The 23,563-nt window shown below is 42.8% G+C and overlaps 1 protein-coding gene across 6 annotated transcripts in view; it reads left to right on the top strand.

Moving 5' to 3' along the window:
- The window catches only part of CRACD (capping protein inhibiting regulator of actin dynamics), a 301,181-nt gene that overhangs the window by 253,666 nt on the left and 23,952 nt on the right, over positions 1–23,563 (top strand). For 3 of the 6 annotated variants that reach the window (XM_058298065.2, XM_023589434.3, XM_023589430.3), the window contains 2 exons: positions 15,789–15,924; positions 23,187–23,351. In XM_058298065.2, the coding sequence (XP_058154048.1) occupies positions 15,805–15,924; positions 23,187–23,351 (285 nt within the window). In that variant the 5' untranslated portion in view covers positions 15,789–15,804. Of the gene's footprint in view, positions 1–1,622; positions 1,699–15,788; positions 15,925–17,927; positions 17,950–23,186; positions 23,352–23,563 lie in introns of those variants that run through there. The other 3 variants (XM_071216493.1, XM_058298066.1, XM_058298067.2) reach the window with 3 other exon arrangements.

Here is a 23,563-nt window from a genome sequence, read left to right as displayed (position 1 = left end):
TCATACAGATGTATAGATTTCCCATACAACTCCACACCCTGGTGGAATATTTGTTACAGATTATGAGATAATATCATCAGACTATTACCACCAATGATGGTTCATAGCATACATTTGGCACACTCTTTCCATACACCTCCATTATCAACACAGTATAGCTTGGCATTAATGCAAGAATATTATAGTATTGCTGTTAACCACAGTCTATAGGTCAAACCAACTGTAGTTTTCCCATGCTTCTCCACATTCCCACTACCATGCAATCGTGAGGCACATCTGCTCTAGCTCACAGAAGGACACTCTTACATTTGTACCCTTAACCACAATTCTTATCCACCTCTGGGTTCACTGTATTATACAGTCCCTAGATTATTTTTTTACTTTCTTTTCAAATGACATTTATTTCCCCACACTACCCTTTTCAACCACAATCCCATTTATATACCAATTGCTACTCACTGTAATGTGTTACCATCAACTCTATTTCCACACTTTTACAGTCAAGTTAATTAAAACTTCTTCGTACATTAAGCATCAGTATTTCTTCTCAACCCTCCTATTATCTCCTAATAACTAATACTATAGGTTTTAAATCCATGTGTTTATTCTATGTATTTAGTTCATATTAATGAGACCATGCAATATTTGTCCTTTTTTGTCTGGCTTACTTCACTTAGTATAGTATCTTCAAGACTCATCCATGTTATCATATCTGTCCTAATTTCATTTCTGCTTATTGCAGCATAGTATTCTATCGTATATATATACCATATTTTGTTTATCCATTCATTAGTTGATGGACGCTTGGGTTGTTTCCATCTTTTGGCAATTGTGAACAACACTGCTATGAACATTGGTGTGCAGATGTCTGTTCTTGTCATAGTTTTTAGTTCTTTGTCTCTTTTTATTGCATCATCTTCCTGCACCAGCTCCCCGTGTGGGCCGGCACCCCTGCGTGGACCAGCTCTCTGCACAGGCCAGCTTGCCTTCACCAGGAGGCCCCAGGAATCAAACCCTGGACCTCCTATATGTTAGACAGGAGCCCAGTCGCGTGAGCCATATCCACTTCCCAATGGAGGATTTTTTCATTGGTTATAAAACAGCCCAGCCATATCATCAAGATCCAGTCTGATTCCCATTTTTCTCTGGCATCCTCAGGAATGGGCTCTTGTCCTCAAGCTTGTCCCCTCATAGGCACAAGATGACTGCCACAGCACAGGTATTACAAGCAGATTGGTAAAGACCAGGAACAGAAAAGGGACCATCTATCTTGTGTCATTTTTTGTGAATGAGGAAACTGTACCACATTCTCTTACACCAGTAACTTCTCTCACTTTTCATTATTCCTTTCACACCAGATCTCACTGTAAGCAGTAATTCCAGAGAGAACAGAACTTAAAATGGAGATGGCCCTTCCTGCTTTCTTTGGCACTAAGAACATAGTGGGTGAGGAATGGAGTAGCATAACTACTGTGCCAGCTAAGTTTGTTTTGTTTTCCTTCTCACCTCTCTCTGCTCTGACCTTCTAGTGCCCTCAATCTTCAGGCCAAAAGCCCATCATGCACCCTCTGTCTGATTTCTTCCAGGGTCCAGATAAGCATGGGTACTGGGCAGCAGGCCTGGGTTTGGACATCCTGGTAGCACGGGGTGCAGCAGTGTTTGCTCTCAGGCAGCAGCAAGTGCCACCAAGAAAGTAAGGTAGCATCCTTTTATTTTTTTTTAACTTTTATTTGCATTTATTGTAGCTGAAGTTATTCCCAGCCATAAGTTTTTGTGACTCGGATATCTTTTTCTTCTGTGCAACCTCCTCTTCTGGTTTAGGAACAATTTGTTCTTTTTCAGTAAGGATCATCTCGATGTGGCAAGGGAGCTCATGTATGGGCTAATCCTACCACGAGCTCTGTAAGTATGCCGGCACATTTGGGGGCTTTGGTCACCTGGATGTGCTCAATGACCAGAGAATACACATCTAAACCCTTAAGTTCAGCATTACTCTCTGCATTTTTAAGCATGTGCAACAAAAATTTAGCACTCTTTTTGGGCCACCTGTGTCCAGCCCCACTGTTTTTTTTTTTTTTTTTTTTTTTTTAAGATTTATTTATTTATTTATTTAATTTCCCCCCTCCCCTGGTTGTCTGTTCTTGGTGTCTATTTGTTGCGTCTTGTTTCTTTGTCTGCTTTTGTTTCTTTGTCCGCTTCTGTTGTCGTCAGCGGCACAGGAAGTGTGGGCGGCGCCATTCCTGGGCAGGCTGCACTTTTCTTTTCACGCTGGGCAGCTTTCCTCACGGGCGCACTCCTTGCGCGTGGGGGCTCCCCCACGCGGGGGACACCCTTGCGTGGCACGGCACTCCTTGCGCGCATCAGCACTGCGCATGGCCAGCTCCACACGGGTCGAGGAGGCCCGGGGTTTGAACCGCGGACCTCCCATATGGTAGACGGACACCCTAACCACTGGGCCAAAGTCCGTTTCCCCCAGCCCCACTGTTTAGCCTGGGTACACCTACCAACACCACCATTGTAATGACAGAATGGCACACCTTGCTTCTGTAAAGTGGCATCTTTCAGATACTTGTTGGCTTTTTGAATATGCATACCCTTGATGTCCTGGGCAATTTCTCTGGTGTTCTTAAAGTGAACACAAAGATTTGAACCTCCTGATTTGCATGATTTTGTGCAGTTTTCTGGGTCAAGGGAGTAGTGAACCCTTTTCAGAGATCACCTTGGGTGACTTACGGGAAAGGTAGCATCTTGAGAGTAGAATCAAAGTGCCAGACAGCTGCACAAATGAATCATCCATCTATATGGGCCAGACCAGAAGGAGAATCAAAGCGCAAATCTAAAAGCGTAGCATGGTAAATATTTTGGGGAAGTTAGTTCTCAGCATCTGGTTCCCCTTCTCAGCTGCACCCGAATTTCCTTTCCGAGACCTTGGCCTCATTGTGTATAGCCGGATAGGGCATAGTGCCTGCCAAAAGGGCCAGATCTTCCAGCTCCACACCCATTGCAGCCTGCAGGAAGGTACGGCCTAGCTTGGCTAACCAAACCTCCTTTCCTAGGGCTCTGACTGGCAGGTGGGTCAAGGAGTGGGGTGCACAGGTGTGTCTGCTGCGGTCACTCCTGATGCCTGGCCCTCTAGTGCTCTCTTAACTCCTGTCCTGGACCCTAGCTTCTTTTGTTCTGTGAGCCCCTACTGCTCATGAATTCTCTTTTCCTTGTATTAAAGCCTGTTTCTGCTGCTTGCAACTTAGAACTGTGACAGAGATAGAAACCAGGGAAACTAAGTAGAAAGAGGTTTGAAATAGAGGGTGGGAAACAAAACCTGGAGCACTTCCCTGATTTCAGCTGAAAAGAAATCCGTGAACAAATAATCATATGGAAAGATGCACTCCATGTTGTCAATCATTAAGGACATAGAAGCTAAAATCACAGAGATGCCAGTAAGAATGGAAAAAACAATAGAAACCTGGCAGTACCAAATGCTGGCAAGGATGTGAAGCAACTGAAATTCTCCTATATTGCTGATGGGAATGTAATTTAGAAAACAGTGTGGCAGTTTCCTATAAAAGTAAACATACTCAGGGAAGCAGATTTGGCCCAACGGATAGGGTGTTTCCCTACCACATGGGAAGTCCAATGTTCAAACCCAGGGCCTCCTGACCCGTGTGATGAGCTGGCCCACGCGCGGTGCTGGGCGCAAGGAGTGCCATGCAGGGGTGCCCCCCGCGTAGGGGAGCCCCATGCGCAAGAAGTGCACCCCGTAAGGAGAGCCGCCCAGCGTGAAAAAAGTGCAGCCTGCCCAGGAATGGCACCGCCCACCCGGAGAGCTGATGCAGCAAGATGACGCAACAAAAAGAGACACAGATTCCAGATGCTGCTGACAAGAATCCAAGCAGACACAGAAGAACACACAGCGAATGGACACAGAGAACAGACAACTGGGGGGAGGGGAAGGCGGGGAAAGGGAGAGAAATTAAAAAAAAAAAAAGTAAACATTTTCCTACTATTCAATTCAGCAGTTCCACACCAAGGTCTTTACTCAAGAGCAATTAAAACATATTCACAAAAAACCCGTACATAGTTATTTATAGATACGTAATTCATAATTCCCCAAACTAGAAACACCCAAAATGTACAACTGGTAAACGGATAAACAAACTATGATGCATACATGGATATAATGGAATACTACTCAGCAATAGAAGGAAAGGCACTACTGATACACAGAGAATTATGATTAAATTTCAAATGCATTACGCCAGGTAAAAGGAGGCAGTCACAAAAGGCCATATACTGTATGATCCCATTTATGTGACATTCTGGAAAAGGCAAAACTAAGGACAGAAAACAGAGCGATGGTGACTGGCATTGGGGGAGGGGAAGGAATGACTACAAAGAGGCATGAGGGAACTTTTTGGGGTGATAGAAATGTTTCTATCTTGAGTGCTCTGATTGGTAACAAGGCTGCATGCATTTGTCAAGATCCACAGAATTGTACATTTTTTAAAGTTGAGTTTTATATACATAAAACTACACCTCAGTAAATTTGACTAAAAATTTTTTTTCAATTAAAAAAAAAAAAGAAGGCCCGAGGAACATTTAAAGGTCTCAAACATCCTTCTGACTTGCTCACCTCTTGGTTTCTCAGAGCTTTCCTCAATGAACTCCTACACAGGCCAGCCCTACCTGAAAAATATTAATGATCTGAAAATAGTCCCTCTTCCAGTCAAGGTGTTTACATCAAAGTGTTTGCTGTTGCCACTCCCTCAGGGATATCTTTACAGGAAACCCTTCTCATAAACTAACTCACCCTACAGTATTAATCATTAACTCACTCATTTTAAAATTTTACTCACCAATTGTATTGCGTAGGGCACTGTGAAAGAAACAGAGTAATGGATGTGACCCCTGTCCTCAGGTAACTCAGTACTGTGGGAGAGATAAAAATGCCATTATCATTATCACAATGCTATCTGCATAGTGCTTAACAGTATGCAAAACACTTGTATTTTCCCCTCTCATTTAAGACTTGATTACAGTAACCATAATTAGCAAGCAATACATGCCAATGGCATTAGGAGGGAGAAAAGATCCCTTTCTTCCAGAGGGAACAGGAAAGGCTGTGTGGGGTAGATATGATTTGAGCTAGACTCTGAAGGATGGGCAGTACCTGAAATGAGAGCAACAGAGCCCAGTGAGGCTATCTGGGAAACAGTGAGAGGTCAGGTTTACTTGAATTAGGGCAGCATTTGATAATAATAACTAGCACTTACTTGAGGGCTGACACCATGCTAACTGCTTTTTATTTCAAAATGCATTTCTTTAATCCTAAGAAAAACTATGAGGTAGGTTCTATTATCATTCCCATTTTACAGATAAGGAAACTGGGCCACCTCAAGACTTAATGACTTGCTCAAGGTGACACACATGGAAAGTGACAGATCGAGATTTCAGAGCCAGGCACTCTGGCTCAAGTTGGAGTGCTAAATCACCACATTACATGACCTCCGTTTCATAGAGGTGGAGTTATTTAGGGACCTTTCATGAAGAACCTTAATTGCCAAGCAACCATTGTCACTCCATCTGGAAGAATTTTGGCAAAAGGAAACCACTGGAGGTTTCTGAGCTGGTGAAATCACTTCTTTAAGATTATGTAGGGGGAAGTGGACTTGGCCCAATGGATAGGGCGTCCGCCTACCACATGGGAGGTCCACAGTTCAAACCCCTGGGCCTCCTTGACCCGTATTGAGCTGGCCCACGTGCAGTGCTGATGCGTGCAAGTAGTGCCATGCCACACAGGAGTGTCCCCCGCATAGGGGAGCTCCACGCACAAAGATTGCTTCCCGTAAGGAGAGCTGCCCAGCGTGAAAGAAAGTGCAGCCTGCCCAAGAATGGTGCCGCACACACAGAGAGCTGACACAACAAGATGACGCAACAAAAAGAAACACAGATTCCCGGTGCCGCCGATAAGGATGGAAGCAGTCACAGAACACACAGCGAATGGACACAGAGAGCAGACAGCTGCGGGGGAGGGGGGGAAGTGGAGAGAAATAAAAAAATAATTAAAAAAAAAAAAGATTATGTAGGGTTTGAGAGAAAGCAAAATTAGAGGACCTAAGTTGGAGATCATTTACAGATGCCAATCATATTACCATAGCGTGGAGGTAAAACCAGGACAACAGTAACCATTGGGCATTTATCGGCTCTTCAAATGTCCTCAGTGGTTCCTCTATTTATTTCTGAGGGTTCCCACACCTGTCCCCTTGGTGTTCAAGAACAAGTTCCCTGTGCCTCCGTTGTCTGACCAGGTCAGGGGTAGTGGAGTATCACTTCAGAAACTTACTCTTAAGGAGTCCAGGAAAACAAAAGTCCTTTAAACTATACTTGCAGTGTCTCTGTAAGTCCGAAATTGTTTCAGAATAAAAAATAATAATAATAAAAAGCTCACATGAGCAAAGGTGAAAAATACGGAATTTCTATTGCGATTGGCATGGTTTATTAGCATAATAGTCCATATATTGCATCAGAGTGGAGTAACTCAAATCAGGCCTCAGTTGAGTTTCCTGAAACCTTTCACACTTTAGTGCAGAAATGGGCCCTTCAAAACTGTCCTGATATTTTTGTCTGTGTGCCGCCAACGTGATCCCCAGAGTACTGTATTATTAATTCTGAAGTGGCCTCTTAGAGCCTGTAGGTAGAATCATGACAGTCAATCCAGCTGACTCCAGGTAAGAGAAGGGAGAGTAAGGGAGAGACAGTGATATCCCTTTCCTTCTGGCTCTCCAGACCCATAATGACTTCGATCAAAGGACTGAAATGTTTTAGGATATAAGTAGACTAGGACTCCCTACGCCATTCTAACTTTGTCTTCGTGCTAATACCACATGCCTTCCCTCAGAGTAGATGCAGCCTGTTAGAAACCTCTGGTCTACCTTTAATGGGAACTGGAATGCATTCGTGTTTAAACCAGAACCAGCTGGTCTCCTGGGTTGAAAGGGGTGGGGATGGAGCTCTAGGAGCTCTTGCTCTATGCATCCGATGCCAGGATCAGCTTTTCAAGTGATTCAGCTCAAATTTCTCTTATGATTTTAGGCAAATGTCAAGGATTTCTCCTTTTCCTCTTTTTCTTCTTCCTCCTTCTCATTCTCTTTTTTTTTTCTTTCCTCTACAAAATCCATTAATCGTAATTTACAGATTGTGATTCTATCTTATAGTAAATATGAAAAAATTCAGCTTATGCTGGCATTCCATTTGGTGTTAACAGATGTGGTGTTTAAGAAGTAAAACTGTTTTACCTTATGAATTAGTCTGCCAAAGGGGTGCTGATGCAAAGTACCAGTATTCTGTTGACTGTTATAAAGGGTATTTATTTGGGGTAAAGGCTTACAGTTACAAGGCCCTAAAAAGTCCAACTCAAGGTTGCTTTCTCACCAAAGTCAGTTGCCACATCCTGAAACAAGATGGTCGCCAATCTCTGCCTAGTTTCTCCCTCCTGGGCTTCTCTATCTCTTAGGCTCAGTGGGCCCAGCTTCTTCCTGATTTCAGCTTAGGCAGGCATAGGGCTGTCTCTCAGGGCTTCCTGTATTAGCTGCAGACTATCAGGCAAATGGCGCTCTCTCTACCCATGTATCTTCCTGAGTGAACGTCCTTTTATATAGCCCACCAGTGGGCTGGGGACTCAATCTGAGTCATGCCTTACTGATTGGTCGAATCAAAAGCCCCAAATTGACTTTATTAAGTAAACTTAAATCCTTAAAATTTTTTTATTCCAACCCCCTCCCTTGCAGCTTGCTTGCTGTCTGCTCTCTGTGTCCATTCACTTTGTGTTCTTCTGTATGTCTGTATTTTATTTTTATTTATTCCCACCCTCCTTGCGGCTTGCTTGTTGTCTGTTCTCTGTGTCCATTCGCTGCACACTCTTCTATGTTTTTACTTGTCTCCCTTTTTGTTGCATCACCTTACTAAATCGGCTCTCCATGGCGCTTGCAGGCCAGGCAGCTCTACGTGGCATGCGGGCAAGCCTGCCTTCACAAGGAGGCCCCAGGACATGAACCCAGGGCCTCCCATATGGTAGACGGGAGCCCAACTGATTGAGCCACAGCCGCTTCCCAATCCTTTAATTTTAATACAATTAAAGGGCATCACACCCAGAGGAATAGATTAGTTTACAAACATAATCTTTCTCTTTTTGGGATTCATAAATAATCTCAATCTGCCACACCTTCCTTTGTACAAGTTTGCAATTGTGGGTTAACTGGGACTCTTAATTAATGCTACTGTCTTGTAGTGGTCCAGCAGCCACTGCTTCTACAGCTTCTTTTGTTCCAGAAGAAATCTAAACATCTGAAAACACTAGATTACAATGATAAGCTCAGTCAGCTGTGAGTCAGGAGCCTGAGTTCTGATTTCAGTTGTCTAGATCAAGTCTTCCTCATCACCATCCTGGGCCTCAGTTTCTTTATCCATCAAGGTTCAAGCTATGGACTCTGTGATCACAGAGGACCATTTCAGCAATGACCTTTGTCTTTGTGAAGACTGGCATCTGTCATAGCTGAAGTAGGGTTAGCAGCTCCCACATTTGCTGCTGGTTTACTTATAGAAAGACTCAGAAGAGATGTGGAAAATAGCAATTCGAGCCTGAAAACACAATTGTAAAGGCATTTGGGAGGCAGAAATGGAGTGCAGGTTTGAGGAGTGTGGGAGCTCAGGATTTTCATTCCTACTTATTGATCTCTATATTGTTTTTGAAGGCTTTCCAAATGTGAAAGGACAAATAATGATAACTGTTAAGGTCTTTTGCACTGTATCTCTCCCCTAATATAGATCTGACCTTACTTATCAAATATCTAGCACAGAGCCTGGGCAATGATGGTAACAAAGAAATAGGAAAGAGAGGAGTTTTACGATACATATCAATGAGTTTGCTTTTGTTCATGATGAGTTGCAGTGATAGTGGGCTAACCAAGAAGTGGGGTTTACTGTGCAGCTGTAGACACGTGGCTGGATGAAGAGAGTTTGGTATGGGAATTGGGCAGAAAGTCTTATTAAAGGTGATTGTTAAAACCAGAAGAGTAGCCTCAGACTGTTCTACTATATTCACTTTGGGAAAAATAACCATAAGAGTCAATGAAGAGTAGAAGGGAGAGACCAATAGTCTCTTTGGGCTGATTAGAAGGCTCTAATTGGATGTTTGGAAGCGGAGTCTTTCTACCAATAATAATATCAGTAACAACAACAACAAAGCCAAGAAAGAAATATAGAAATGACAATTAGGCTATCTCAGCCCTGTTCCTTTCTGCCAATAGGAGACCTGACTATTTCTAGGACCCCCAGGAACTTCTGCAGAAGCCCACCTTGAAATACAAGAGGACTATTTTTCTGACCTCAGCGAACCAAACTTGTGATTCTCTGAGGTTATTAAAACTGCTTTTCAGACACCAGTGTTCTGCTGGACTTCCCAAGTGAGCCTTTTGTCCTTTCCTTCTAGAGTTTGCTTTTACCAGAAACTCTTTGCATTCAGCTTCAGGTCTTGTATAAATTAAAATGACTCTTAAGTGACTGTATTGAAAATTCTCCAGTTAGAGGTTAAAGTCGATGGGATTTTAGAGGCCTGTTATAAATCTCTTGTCATGGTGAAAAGGCTGCTTGCTCTGTGTTCTCTGCATCAGAAGAGAAGGTTCCTGCATTTGAGCAGAAAGAGCCTGAGGGAAAGCTGCAGCAATTAGAGGCTTAGAGGCCCCTTACCCTCTTGGCTCACTCATAATAAAAGGAAAAAGGGATTGGCCAGTTTAGAAATCAATTGTGAAAGATCTTTAAATGCCAAGAATAAAGAAGTCTAGATGAACTTTGCTAAGGTACAATTTGTGGTAAATTGCCCCTCCACCTACCAATCATGTAATTCTTACTTCCCAGCTGGTTAAGGACAATGATTCCACCAAGCTCTTTGTTCATTAGAACGTAGTTTCAAGCTGAGATCTCCACACTTGGGTAATTCAGTTTCAATTCCAGCCCTGCCACAAACTCTGGAACTTTGGGCAACATTTTTCACCCACTCTTTGACTTAGCTTCCCCTTCAGAGAAGAGGAAATATTCTTCTACATTCTAGAGTTGTTTAGAGCCAGAACTGGTGAGCATGATTACTAAATATTTATTATTAGACAAATTGCCAAAGATTTAAAGTTAATTTGCATTATTTAAACTGAATTAGTTTTGAGACTGTTCATTCATGTAACTAATATATCAATTACCATTCTCCTCCAGTGTTTTTCTCATAGCTTTATAATGGGACAAAAACCACATATAAGAAGGAAAAAAAATGTTCTTTTTTTTTTTCAATGGCCACATCAGTGAATAGGTTCTGACATGTTTGTCAAGTGGTAGAAACTTATTAAATATTAAAAAGTTATTTCATTACTTCCTTTTCTGGCTGTGAAGAAGTAGCTTGTGGCAAATCAGTATTCCCAACAAGGACACAGATAGACTATTAAAACAAAAACATTTCTTTGAAGGCATCAGGCAGTTGCTGAGATACCAGAACTTGAGCAATGAGAACCTAGAGAGAAGGGAAGTCCATTGAGATGAGGCCCAACTTCCTGCTTGTTGCTTCTGTCTGCTGAGGATTAGTTGGCTTTTGGTATAGAACAAGAGACCAAAGTGCCTGGCAGAGGATGGCTATCTAGAGGAGGGGCAGGCAGCAGAGCTATAGCAATGTTATGAGAGCTAGAAACACAAAAATTGGCGTTTGAGGCTGCCAAGGCAGCCACAACTTGAGAGACCAAGACCTCCAAAGAAGAGAAGTCCAAAGGAATGAACCCAAAACTAGGCAACAGCTTTCCTTTTGCGGCATTTGCTGATAAAGCTGCACAGGAAAGAGACTGAAGTACAAGGCAGAGTTTTTGGCAGTCTTGAGGTGCTAGAAAAACAAAAATTAGGACTTTGGACTTCCCAAGGAAGGGGGAATCTTAGTGAATGAATAACCCAACTTTCAGTTGAGACTCCAGGGGGACTATACCCTAGAAATGGGCCCAAAGCAGGGGTGGAGTGAGCCTTACAAAGATCACAAACCAGCCATAAATCAGTCCAGTCCCTGATTGGACTGAGATGATCTACTCCTGTGCTGCCTGCTAAAGGATCCAGTGAATCTGCTCTGGAAGGAAAGAACCAGGCATCTTTAGTTTTTCATGCACCATGTGTGGAGTTTAGTAGAAAATTACCAGGTATCTACAAAACAGATCAAGAGAGAAAACAAAATAACAGATACAGGCCCAAAGGTGACTAAGATTTTGGAATTTCAGACAGAGACTATTAAATAATTTTTAAAAGTTGACAAGATAGAGAATTTCACCAAAGAACTGGAATTGATTAAAAATAATCAAATGGAAATTCTAGGTCTGAAAAATATAGAACTTAAGAACTCAATAGATGGTTTTAATAGCAGATTGGGCACCACTAAAGAGAGGATTAGCAACCTGGAAACTAGGTCCATATAAAAATCCAGACTGAATCATATTAAGCAAAAAGAATGGCAGGTACAGAAAAGAACAAAAAAGACATTTCTCATGGTAAAAAGGTCTAACATTGGAGGATCCTGGGGCAGGGGGGTGGGGGTTACAGGAAAAATGGAACAGGAACATTATTTGAAGTGATAATGGTTAAGAATTTTCTGAAAACTGATAAAAGATACCAAGCCATAGATTTAAGAATCACTATGTACCCCAAGCTGAAAAAATTAAGACAAATTCACACCTAACCACATGAGAGTAAAAGGCTGAAAACCAAAGACAGAGAAACATCTTAAAAGTAACTATAATTAAAAGATAGATTGTCTCTCTTTTCAAAGAAGCATTAATGTAAGCATATCTACAAATGTCCTTGATTAACATGATACTTAATGGGAAAATATTAAATTATTTCTTCCTGTGTTTGGGAAGAATCCATTATCACTTGTATTTACTTTTATATGGAGATTCTAGCTAATGCAGAATGGCTGGGGGGCGGGGAGAAAGAAAGATATCTTGGGGGGAAGAAAAGGAATTATTTTTTTAAAAATCTTTCAGTAAGGGTAGAAAGTGAGGTGATGAGTTTGGGCTTGGTTTTTGTCTGTTTTTTATTATTACTATTATTATTATTATTGGATTAATGGAAATGCTCTAATAATTGTTGAATTGATGAGTGCACAACTATGTGAGTATGCTACGTACTATTGCTTGTACACTTTGGAAGGATTGTATGCTTTATTAATATGCATCAATAATACTGATTTGTTTAAAAATTTTTAATCATATTTCATAGAAATGTCAAATAAAACAAAATCACTAATATAATCAGAGCTGTGGGTTTACAGAAGGAGAAACTGTTCCAGTAGTAATATCTCAAATGGAAGGAGTTGGAATAAGTTTCAATAGCCTTCTGGTCATAGCCATTCATGAAGGCCCTGAGAGGATTTCCAAGTGGAAATCACAATGACTGGCTGACATCTTCTTATTGATTTCTTATTACATGGGAGGGTCTTACCCAACGGGTTAGTGTGATGTATCTATCTATTTCTTTTTTGTTTTTAAGATTTTATTTTTTATTTATTTCCCTCCCCTTCCCTGCCCGCCCCCCCCAACTGTCTGCTCTCTGTGCCCATTTGCTGTGTGTTCTTCTGTGTCCGCTTCTATTCTTGTCAGCGGCACCTGGAATCTGTGTCTCGTTTTGTTGCATCATCTTGCTGCGTCAGTTCTCCATGTGTGCAGCGCCACTCCTGGGCAGGCTGCACTTTTTTCACACTGGGCGGCTCTCCTTATGGGGCGCACTCCTTGTCCATGGGGCTCCCCTACATGGGGGAATACCCTTGCGTGGCACTCCTTGCGCACATCAGCATTGCGCATGGGCCAGCTCCACACGGGTCAAGGAGACCCACGGTTTGAACTTTGGACCTCCGTGTGACAGGCGGACGCCCTATCCGTTGGGCCAAATCTGCATCCCTCTATTTCTATTAGCCTATCTCTATAGGACTGAAACAGGTTTATTACTAAGTATCTAAGTATTGCTCAAAATGCAATTTTATCAGGTTTCAGAGGGCCCCATCCCTGTGATCAATTGTTTTGTCTTTTAGAAAGCCCTGTCATTTCTCAGAAAGGGTCATTCCTGGCAATGGCCGATGCAGTAGCCATTTGATTTTACTGAAATATTTTGTATCATACTCAGTTGCCTTATTAAAATAAACTCTTTTGGAGTTACTCAGCTTTCTCCGAGTGACTCAAGATCACCTTTGTTGAGATCAGTAGAGCCCTCATGGGTAGAGAGGGTATTCTCTGTGGTTTGTCTCTTCACTTGGTTACCGTCAGTTATCTCTCTCAGTGAAACTCATTAAGACAGTCTTCTCAATACCCACCCTCATCCCCACCATTCCCTCTTCCTTGTCAGAAATAACTTATCTGTTGACAGCAAACATTAGTGATCCTAATTTTACACACATTTCTTAGTTGGTCGGCTCTGCCCTGAGGGTGGTTATCTGGATGTCCTTTGGAATAGAATGCTATTGGAAGCTTTTTCATCCTGCCTGGACTGGCCTTTCCTGGATAAATCTAACCGCTATCTTACAGTAACACAGTATCAGTTAACATTTTAGGAAACAAAGTTTATAAATAGGATTGGACCAACTTTCCTTTATTTTGTCCCTGCATTTGGATGATAAGCTTTGAAATGTAGAATAATCCAAACTTTACCAAAGAGAATAGATGGAAGGCAATTATATGTTCCCATCCATAAAACCCCAGAATGATTAGAGCCAACTTTGTGCTCAGCATCCCCTGACCTCAACCCCTACCTTATTTCTAATGTGTGTTAATGTGTGTATCTTCCTAAGAATGGGACTTGAACTGTAAGTATGCGAGATTGAATATTAAGTTCTGCATGGTCTTAAACATGAGAAGAAGATAGAGGACCTGCAGTAGGGTCAAGTTAACATGGATAACCTGATTTTATCCTCACAGCAGTCTTAAGACTTTTACAAGGGAGGTAGTACTAGCTCCATTTTATAGATCAGGAAACTAAGAATCAGAAGGCTTAGTGGCTTTAGAAAAGCAATGTAGCAAAGAAGTACAAATTCTCTTGGGTGTGAAAATAAACACTCATTTTGTAATGTAGGTCACAGAGATAATCACCTATACTTAATATCCCCTCATAGTACCTAAAACGAATGCCTTGTATCTCAGAAAGCGGGTCGCTGCTCAGTGGTGTCCTGTGTTATTTAGCTGAAGACCTGCACATCATATCCCTATTAGTATCTTCAACCTTCCCATATACCCAACCAGATGGCACTTGCCCCCTGACTCCTTCTCCCCGTGACCTACCATATCCTGTTTCCTTCGTTAGTGGGAATACTCTAAGACCTCCCACCGCTTTAAAATACTTCAGCTGGCTGTTCTATTCAGCAAATCTGAGTTGTTTCCCACTCTGTTTCTGTTTGGATGACTTTAAAGTTACTTTACCCCCTGAGTTTCATCTGTTAACAAGGATTGTAATATCCACCTAATAGGGTAGTGATGAAGATTAAAAGAAATAATGAAAGTAAAACTCTGGCCACAGCATTTTCATCACTGTAAGTATTGGTTATTATTGTTGTTGTCTAAGATCACACAGCTGGGAGGCTCAAATCCAAGTCTTCTTTTTCTGAACCTCATATTCTTTTTACCACACTGCAAATTAGATGATATAATTTGGTAATCAGTTTTCCCAAATAAGTCCAGACTTGGACAAATAACAAGTACAGCTGCCTTTGGACCCTGTCCATTGCATTTTTCTGATTAAGTTCAGAGGCACCAGCTGGAGACCACTCCCACGCAGTGCTGGCTGTTCTCTCATGCATTTGGCCACTTATAAAACCTCCAGTTGGAACCTTTTCTTTGGGGCAAAGGAGATTTGGTGCTCTCTCACTCCTGGGAAAGGGTGGTCTCTCCCCTTGTCTTCCTGGCACCATGGAACTGTACCTGCCTTTCCTTATGGAGAATGTTCAATTCTGCCTGCCCCTTGACAGGAGCTAGCAGCCCAATGTTATTCTTTCCCAGAGATAAGTTACTTTCCAGGATCAGGTAAGGAACAGTTTGCTTTGGCTAGTTTCTTTCTGCAATTCCTGTGGTTCCTTTTGTTTATATCTCACTGTCAGGTAGAAGTTCCAGACTTCCTAGAAGTCCATTCGTTCAACTAACAAGTACTTAATGCTGGATACCTACCATCTATAAGATGCTCAGCATGTATGAAGCCCATCAAAGTAGTCCAAACACAAATTTCTCTACCTTTCTTCAAATTCATAAGGCATTTGTAGTCCATATCAGCAATTCCAGTCCCCTTCTTTTAGACATATATATCTTTATTCCAATTTGGCTATAATCTGAAAGAAACAAACTCTTGCATCATCTTCTAGAGCTGCATGTTACTTAATAGATAGTGGTGGGCATGACCTACTGGGGTAAAACTGATAGTGACAGGTCATCTGGGAGAAAAAGGCTCCTCCAATTAAAATTTCCTGGGTGTGCTACAAATAAATGTCTTTATGAGTTTTCTCAGATAGTGGCTCTGAACCAAGCTTGTATGAGAGGCATGATGCTTCTTTATTCCTGTGGGACCCTTTTGTCCACCCAACTACTTGGCTGACCCCCGGTGGAAAAGGACACAATCTTGGGAATGCTTTCTGAATGAGGCAACAAAGTGGGTGGAGTCCCTCAAATCAGCAAGAACAAGAAACTGAACTGCCAAAAAAAAATTTTATCATCCTAATAAAACGAAGCACATGATTTGCATTCCAGGTCCTTCAACTATAGTATGGGAACTCGGGCGTTTTCTCATGACAGTATATTTATCCCTGATGGGGGAGCAGAAAGTGAGCAGACAATTCAAGCAATATCGCAGGACAACATCCTGGGCAAAGTCAAAACTCTTCAGGTAAGACAGCATGAGTTCGGAAGGTCAGAGTCATAGGAGGGGATACCCACAATGGAGGAAGGGGGAAAGTCCCTAGATTGGCCTTGAGTAAAGGACTGGAGATCTGGGGGTAGCTCCTGTGAGAATTTTTGCTTTCTTCACTCTGACTCAGTTCTCTGGAAGCCTTCTGTCCCCTTGTAAGTGGTACATTGTCACTACTGTACCAACCTGCCTTTCCTCTCATATCATGCCTTTATCTTTAACTGGACATCATGAGAACAGGTGCCCACGAGAAGCTGCAAGAGTTTGATGGAGGAAAGAGTTCCTAACCCTTAAATGTTGACATATTCCTTGTGTACAGGGTCCACTGTCAGCTGGGAGTATTCACAGGAAGCATTCACTTTCCACATCCCCTAATTGGATGGTGAACAGTGAGACTCTCAATTCTTCTGGCTGTCCCGAGCCACCTTGTCTGAGAGGAAGACCACAAAACCCTTGAACCCCCCTGAGCATAAAAATAATAACCTCACCCTGCAGTTTTTCTATGTAAAATAAAGTCAATGGTAACTCCTTAATAATGCAAATGTAATAAAAATACATCTCCACTAAATGTGATTGAAATAATGGGGAATCCCCAAGAAAAGAAGAGGAGCAAAGAAGCTTAGGATCTGACTGCATAGGTTTGTCCAATTGCTTGGTAGCATTCACTCACCCTGGGAGCATGCCTAAACAAGCACTTCTCTGAGATGGGAGTGCTAGGAGGCTACCCAGATTGTGAACAGAGGGTTCTGGTTCGCTAATATCCATCTGTCTGTAAGTCCACAACAATGAATGAATAAATGAAGGAAGGAAGGAAGGTGCAACACCAAAAAGTAACAGTTGGCTGAGTGGATCTCCTCATATGATGAAGCATTGCATTTAAAGAAAATTTTCTATTTCCTTGAAAGGTTTTTGTTTCTATTGAGCACTAGCTATGCACTTTTTTATTGTGTTTTTTTCCCATAACCTGCACACACTCAGCTGAATACAGCCTATAGCAAATGAGGAAATCACCGACACCCTGGAACCTACCCAAAACTGGACTACATCTTATCCCTACTATCCCCACCGCCCAGGACTATAGGCCTGCCCTCAGAGCTAACCCAGGCACTTCCTTCAAAATCCAGCGTTTCTTAACAGGGTTTTTTCCTTGGTTCTAGCAGCCTGTGCTGTTAACTTTTTATAGTCCCTGAAGGAAAAGCACGCTGTCATTTGCCAGAAGTTGAAGAAGAGGAAAGGATAGTGGTGACCAAAGAAAACCTTGACCAACTCCTCCTTACCTTTACTCCTTGGAGTCTTTTGAGTCCTGGGAATATTATAATTAAGATGTTTTGAATTCCTGACACGTAATATCCTCTTTCCAAGAGGAAAACTTAGAGATTTCACTCCATCCATGTTTTTATGTATTTTATAAGGGCTTTCTAGGAGGTCTTTAAAAATAAGGTTAAAGAATCTTTAAAAATAAGATTGCCAACTGTCTTAAATGATAGTATCTGCTCTGTAACATCAGAACGTAAGCCACTGTCCCCCTAAGAAGTGTATTTGGGGCTGTCAAAATATATAATTCTACAATATTGAAAATAGGTCAGTAAAAAATATGTGATTGATATTTCTCTTAGCACTAAGGCACGACTTTAAAGAATCTGATCTCATAATTAATAAAATGTAAACCGTGGCCAACTTCCCTGAAGTAAAACTTCTATTAACACAGGAAGAAAAATGTGAGTAAAGCAGAATACCTCTCTAATTTGAATTTTCTTACTTTGACCATATCTATTCATGTGTGATCTGCCTGATTTTACATTCTGCTGCATGGATTCACAAGCTCCCTTCTAGCTCCGTGGCTATATTTTTTAAAATATAAAACGAAATACTTTGCTCTTTGAGTAGGGAAATGGGGACCATTATCATAGAAAATGTTATTTTTGGAGTGACTTACGATTTATAACTGTATCACCCCCAAAAGACTGTGCTTTATTTTTCAGTCGACTAAGCAGTATGTTCCTGGTAAGTCATAGAAATAGTAGTAACTTTATTAACTTGCATGAATGCTTTGCATTTTTCCCTGACAAGGTTATGCTGGTGTTGATGTTTAGTAAGCAGCATACAGACCACCCCCTCCTAGACTCCAGCATGGAATGAGGGAGTTTGCTGATGTCAGAGGCATGTATGTTTTTTTTATGTCTCAAATTGTCTTTGTCTATGTGTGAATGTTGATTCAAAAAAAGAAGAGAGAGCGAGAAATCATAGATAACACCTATTTGACAGTAATTGCCCTGGCAAGCTGATTTGCCATCATTAAGACATTCTTTTGAAATGAGATTTCTCCTGGAATGCCAAAAAAAAAAAAAAAAAAAAAAGGGAGGGGCGAGCCATTTTTTCTGTGGTTGAAGAAACTTCCCAGCCTTAGACAGGCACAGGGAAAGCATCTGTGGGGACTGCGTTTGGAAAGGCTGCCCTCTAGTGTCTGCACACGTGCGTCCTCGCCTAAAAACGGTCGCGTGTTGCACACAAGGCCAGTGTTTCTGTGCTGAGTCTACTATAACCGAATACTGATTTAATAAGCCTGTTTTCCTGAAGAACGTGAGTTCTTCCAGTATTTCTATGGCAAGTGACTGAACATTTTAAAAGGAAAATCACTGCTTATATTTCCCCCCTGAGTATAAAAATAATCCATGTTCATGGTGAGAACAAATTTTAATATTTGTTCTAACGACACAACACGGGAGTCCTTTTTGAGGGCTCTCTGCAGAATGAAGTCAGTTGCCCTGTGGCCTGTAGAAGGGATACCGTTTGGATGAGCGAGACCGCACAGTGAAATAAAAGGAGCGCACCAGGTCTCTACACCCACCCGGCTGTGTGGCTGTGGGTGAAGTCATTTACTCTCTCTGAATTTCACAGCCCCCCATGCATGTGATGACCTGCAAGGCCCCTCCAGTTCTTAAAATCTGCCATCCATAAGGAACCACTTTTCACGAGTTGAGTGCAGAGCAGATTTGTAAGCTTTGCACTTTGTTGCACTTGGACTGGAATGACCTTCACGCTACCTACAGCTGCTCAGAAGCAGGGATCAGGGAGGGTGCCAGTTTGTTTGAGATCAGACCAGGCTGCGAGGTACACCACCCAACTGACGCTAAAACTCAGAGTGTCGAAGTCTGCGCCTGCAGGTAATTTTTAAGAGCTCCACTACTCCTTAGCTAGGGAATGTTTAGTTTATTTATGTCACAGACTATTTGACTTAGGAGAGAAAACCTCCATCCTGGGTGGCTAATACCTTCTGCCAAGCTGGAATTCACTTAAAAATGGCAAAATCATACGTTTGAGGATTTTTACATCTAAAGCAGCTGTCTAGGATGCAACGAATTTGTCCTTAGCCACTTCTTCATGGAGCAGATGTCTTCAAATCAGTATGTTGCTGCTTTTTCTTTTTTTTAAAATTGTTTGACCTATGAGAATATCTGTAGTTTGCTCAAGAAGACAGCAATTTTATTTTTCTTTGGCTTAATTCTTGCAGCCATGATCTGAAGAAGAGCTGCGAAAAATCTGGAAAAATCTAAACACTGGCAGTGAGAAAACTGCAGAACATGATTGCTAGGAATTTCCACACCATAAAAAAATCCTCATAAATATGGATGTACATTCCTATACCATCATTTCCTGGCATTCCATGTTACAACGAAATGGCCCAGTTTGAATGAATAAAATATAGTTCCCTTTAGCTCACATTCCAATCTCAACAGTAACTCCATTCATAGCTGTAAGCAACCCTGACTCTCAGTATAGGCACAAATCCCCACTCTCCCCTCTGGTCATAATTGCAATGTGAATAATGTGAAAGCCCGTGGGTTCTAAAAACGAAGGCGGGAGAGTGGTTGTTTATCTCTCTGGAAACTCCAAGGCAAGCTCATCTTAACAGTCTGGTCTTCACTGGTTGCTTACACACAATTCCTTTCATGACAATGCCTGGAAAGTGGGCAGAAATTACAGCAGCAAAAGGTCACATCTGTCTACATAGTCACACAACACCTGAGATGGCCAAATAGGTTTTAGCAGGAAGCTTTGAATCGTCAGTAAGTCACAGAGATACTCGCAACAGCCTTTGGAGCAGGACCTGCAGGGGTGGGAAAGCAATTTGGAGTAAGAGTCCTCTGGTGCCTGAGCACGGGCCACCAGAGCCTTGTTGGGCCTGACTCCTGCCTGGTCCTGGTTCGGGGCCTTGTCCCACACAGCTGCAGGGCGGGTGTGGGAGGCTGCTGCCATGGCTTCTTTGATGACCTAGGGGTCGTCCTCCGCTCCATCCTGGTTCCTCTCCCTAAACTCTCTGGCCTCCTGCCTGAATTTATTTTCTCTGGGGGATTTTAAATCAGCTCCTTTGCTAAGAAGGGCGTCTTCCGTTCTATGTTTCTTTTGTTGGTTAATGTTTCTGTGACATAAATCAACCCTTTTACAGACACACACCGTCACCCCCACCCCGCCTCCTGCTACCTGTCATAGCTGCAATCCGGGACTGCAGCTCTTCCCGGCCCTTCTATGCATTTCCTCCACCCTCTGCCCCTTCCTCTCAATTTGCCTCATTTCTTTAACTCTGCCTCATTTCTTCACATGACTCGTTCCATTTCCTAACTTTGTTCCACATACCTTAAGTTTTCTCTTCTTACCCCACCCGACCCCCATTTTCTCTTTTCTTCTCCGTCTTTGGAGTTCATTTCAACCTAGACTGTGCTTATGTTTTGTCATATTTTTTTTTTGTCTCTTAATCATCAGGATGGCCCAACATCAGTATTCTAAACAAGGCCGTAATGAACTAAAGTAGTAGCATGTGCATTCTTTGTTTTGTCACTTGGTGAAAATCCCAGTTAAATGGCATTAGAGGGTTAGGCCTTGGAAGTGCACCGAGGATGGTTCTTTCCCTTTGTAAGGAGAGGTACCGCACATCAGTCATTCCGGGCTGCTGGCAAATGGCAGCCCTGGCCTCAGGAAGTGTGCTGTCCAAGAGGGTTTAGAACTGTGTCCTGGGGAAGGGAGAAACCACCCGAAGGCTGGGCTGGGAGTCCCCAGGGGCCTTCCTGTGAGGCTTTCCCCCTCTTCTGCCCAGCTTCCCCCCCCGTCCCGCCACAGCAACAGTGAGATGGGCCCCTGACTTCGTTGCTCCATGTCCTCCTGTCTGATTCCATTGGCTGCCCTAACTGTGCTTGCTTACGGACCTGCTTCGAGTAGATACTAACTGCCGCTTCCTGCTAGACTTGTTTTCAGAAGACGCCCGTCTTCAGACTTCTCCCCGCAACCCTTTCAGGCTGCTCAAGCTGTACTTCTCTGGCTGACCCCAGGCTTTGACGTGCGCTCCTTCCCCTGGCGCAGGGGGCGCCTGGCTCAGGCTGAAGCAGCAGCGGGCCAGTAACGAGTCCTTGCCTTCCCGTGCTCGCCACCCGGCATGCTGCGGTGCCCGAGGGTGCACGGCGGGGCTCCTATCCTTGGTGCCTGCAGTCTCACTGTCCTCCGTGCAAGGCTGAGGGGTAAAAGGGTAGAAGTGGGTGGATTTTGCTCTGTTGAGTTCAGAGGGAGAGGGGCATTTCCCTTGAACGATTCCTCTGCCTGGGAACTAAGGAAGGCGTTAAAGGTGTTTGCAGCATCTCTTTATTGCTGCCCCTGTAAGAAGGAAGAATGATGCCAAATTTATGAGAACCAGTGGCGTACAGGGGAGAATCGTGCCGAATGTGGTTTTGGAAGACCTGGGTTCAAGTTCCTTTTGGCCCATTCATTCTGTCCATAAGCTTGGGCCAGACGCCTCTTCTCACAGCACTTCTGGCTTTTTTTGTCAAGTGAGGGGGTTGAACTAAATGTTTACAAAGGCTCTTTGCAGTCTCCTTGGGATTAAATATTAGCCAAATTAAAGACAAATACCAGAGAATGTATTCTCTCTCTCTTTTGAAGTATAAAAAGGCTCTGAAACCCAAATACCTGGCTCTAGATCAGTAGTTCTCAACAGGGGCAGTTTTACCCGCCAGGGGACATTGGGCAATGTCTGGAGACGTTTTTGGTTGTCACTACTGGGAGAAAGGGAATTGCTCCTGGCATCCAGCGGGCAGAGGCCAGGAATGCTGCTAAAAACATCCTGCGATGCACAGGACAACAACCCACCCTCCTCCAAAAAAGAATGATCCGATCCAAAGTGTCACTGGTGCCACTGAGAAACCCTGACCAAGATAAGGGCAGTAGTTTGTATGACTGTGAATATGTTCTTTCAGATATCATGTCACACCTCTTTTTCTTCCTGAATGTCATTTATTTTCTCTACCACAGTCCATTAACTACTTCGCCCCTTCTCCCTTAGCTGGTGTGTGTGTGTGTGTATATATATATATATATATATTTTTTTTTTTTTTCTTCAGGAAATATTCTTCCTTTTCTAATCTGGCCTATTATCCCAAATAACATTTTTTTTTTATCTTCCTAATATCACCCCTTGTTTTTCCCTTTTAGCTATCTTCTTAGGTCCTTCGTTGTCCCTTTTTTCCTGTCCACATCTCTGTCCCTTCCCTGCTTGGTTCTTTCTGTCTCCTATTTCACAGTGACTGTAGCAAGGCAAAGAGGAAGTCTTAGTGGCAGGACAAAATTACTCCTATCCTTTCCCTGATTTCAGCATTGCTCATGGAAAAGCTTGCTGACCACTGAGACATTCTACTTGGTAGTGACACCCACTGTGACCAAAGTCCGATTTTCTTGGGTCCCAGAGAGATCAGGGCTCAAGAATGAGAACAAGGACCCTCTCTGGGATGAGGTCTCAAACTAGGGTCTGGTGAGGAAGGTTGTTGAAGTATAAATATTCCAGGGGAATATGTCCAAAGGGGGATGGAGTGTCCCCTTGTTGCAGCTACTAGAGGGTCTTGATTTTCTCCAGTGGTTCCTGTATTTATAAAATGTTTGTATTTTTCAAAAGATTTTAAATTTTGGTTCAAAAATATGATCTCTGTACCCACTGGAAAATGTTGACATCTCCATGAAAGGGGTGACTGGATGAGAAAGTTTACAACTCAAAGTTGGGAAGCAAAAAAAGAAAAGAAGCTAGAAAACAAATGAGCTTATTACAGGACTGCTTCGTTGTTTTTACTGGCATGGTGTTTGATCTAGACATCAGATGTATACAGAATACACCTCAGTATTTAGTAGATACGCTGGGGAACCTGATAGCAGTTGCTGTGGACTACTTCACTGCTTCAGAATGTCCTTCATTTGTTTCTCTCCAGCAACAGTTGGGCAAGAACATCAAGTTTGGGCAGCCACCACCTAGTGCTATTCCCATGAAGAAGGCAGACGGTGTGGAGTCTGGCTTGGAAGAGGATCTGTTCCTGACCAGTCCAATGGACATTGTGACACAGCAGGACATCGTCCTTTCAGATACTGAGAACAAAGTAAGTCTCCAGGGAATGTCCTGATTGCTAATAAGCCAATGGAGAACGTTGGCAGCGGACAGGGTAGCCCAGTGGGGTGAATAAGGTGGAGACGCTTTTCTGATGAGTAGCACAGGACTGGAGGGCCCAACAGGATTCTTTGGCAGCTGCTCTGATCTTCAGTTGGGCCAACATGGAGTGAGGGGGTGGGGGAGGAGGAAGAAGAGACATGG

Source organism: Dasypus novemcinctus, chromosome 1, assembly GCF_030445035.2.
Source record: "Dasypus novemcinctus isolate mDasNov1 chromosome 1, mDasNov1.1.hap2, whole genome shotgun sequence".
NCBI classification, from domain to species: Eukaryota; Metazoa; Chordata; class Mammalia; order Cingulata; family Dasypodidae; genus Dasypus; species Dasypus novemcinctus.
The sequence above is the reverse complement of the archived record's forward strand: the minus strand, read 5'-3'. Positions and strand labels throughout refer to the sequence as shown.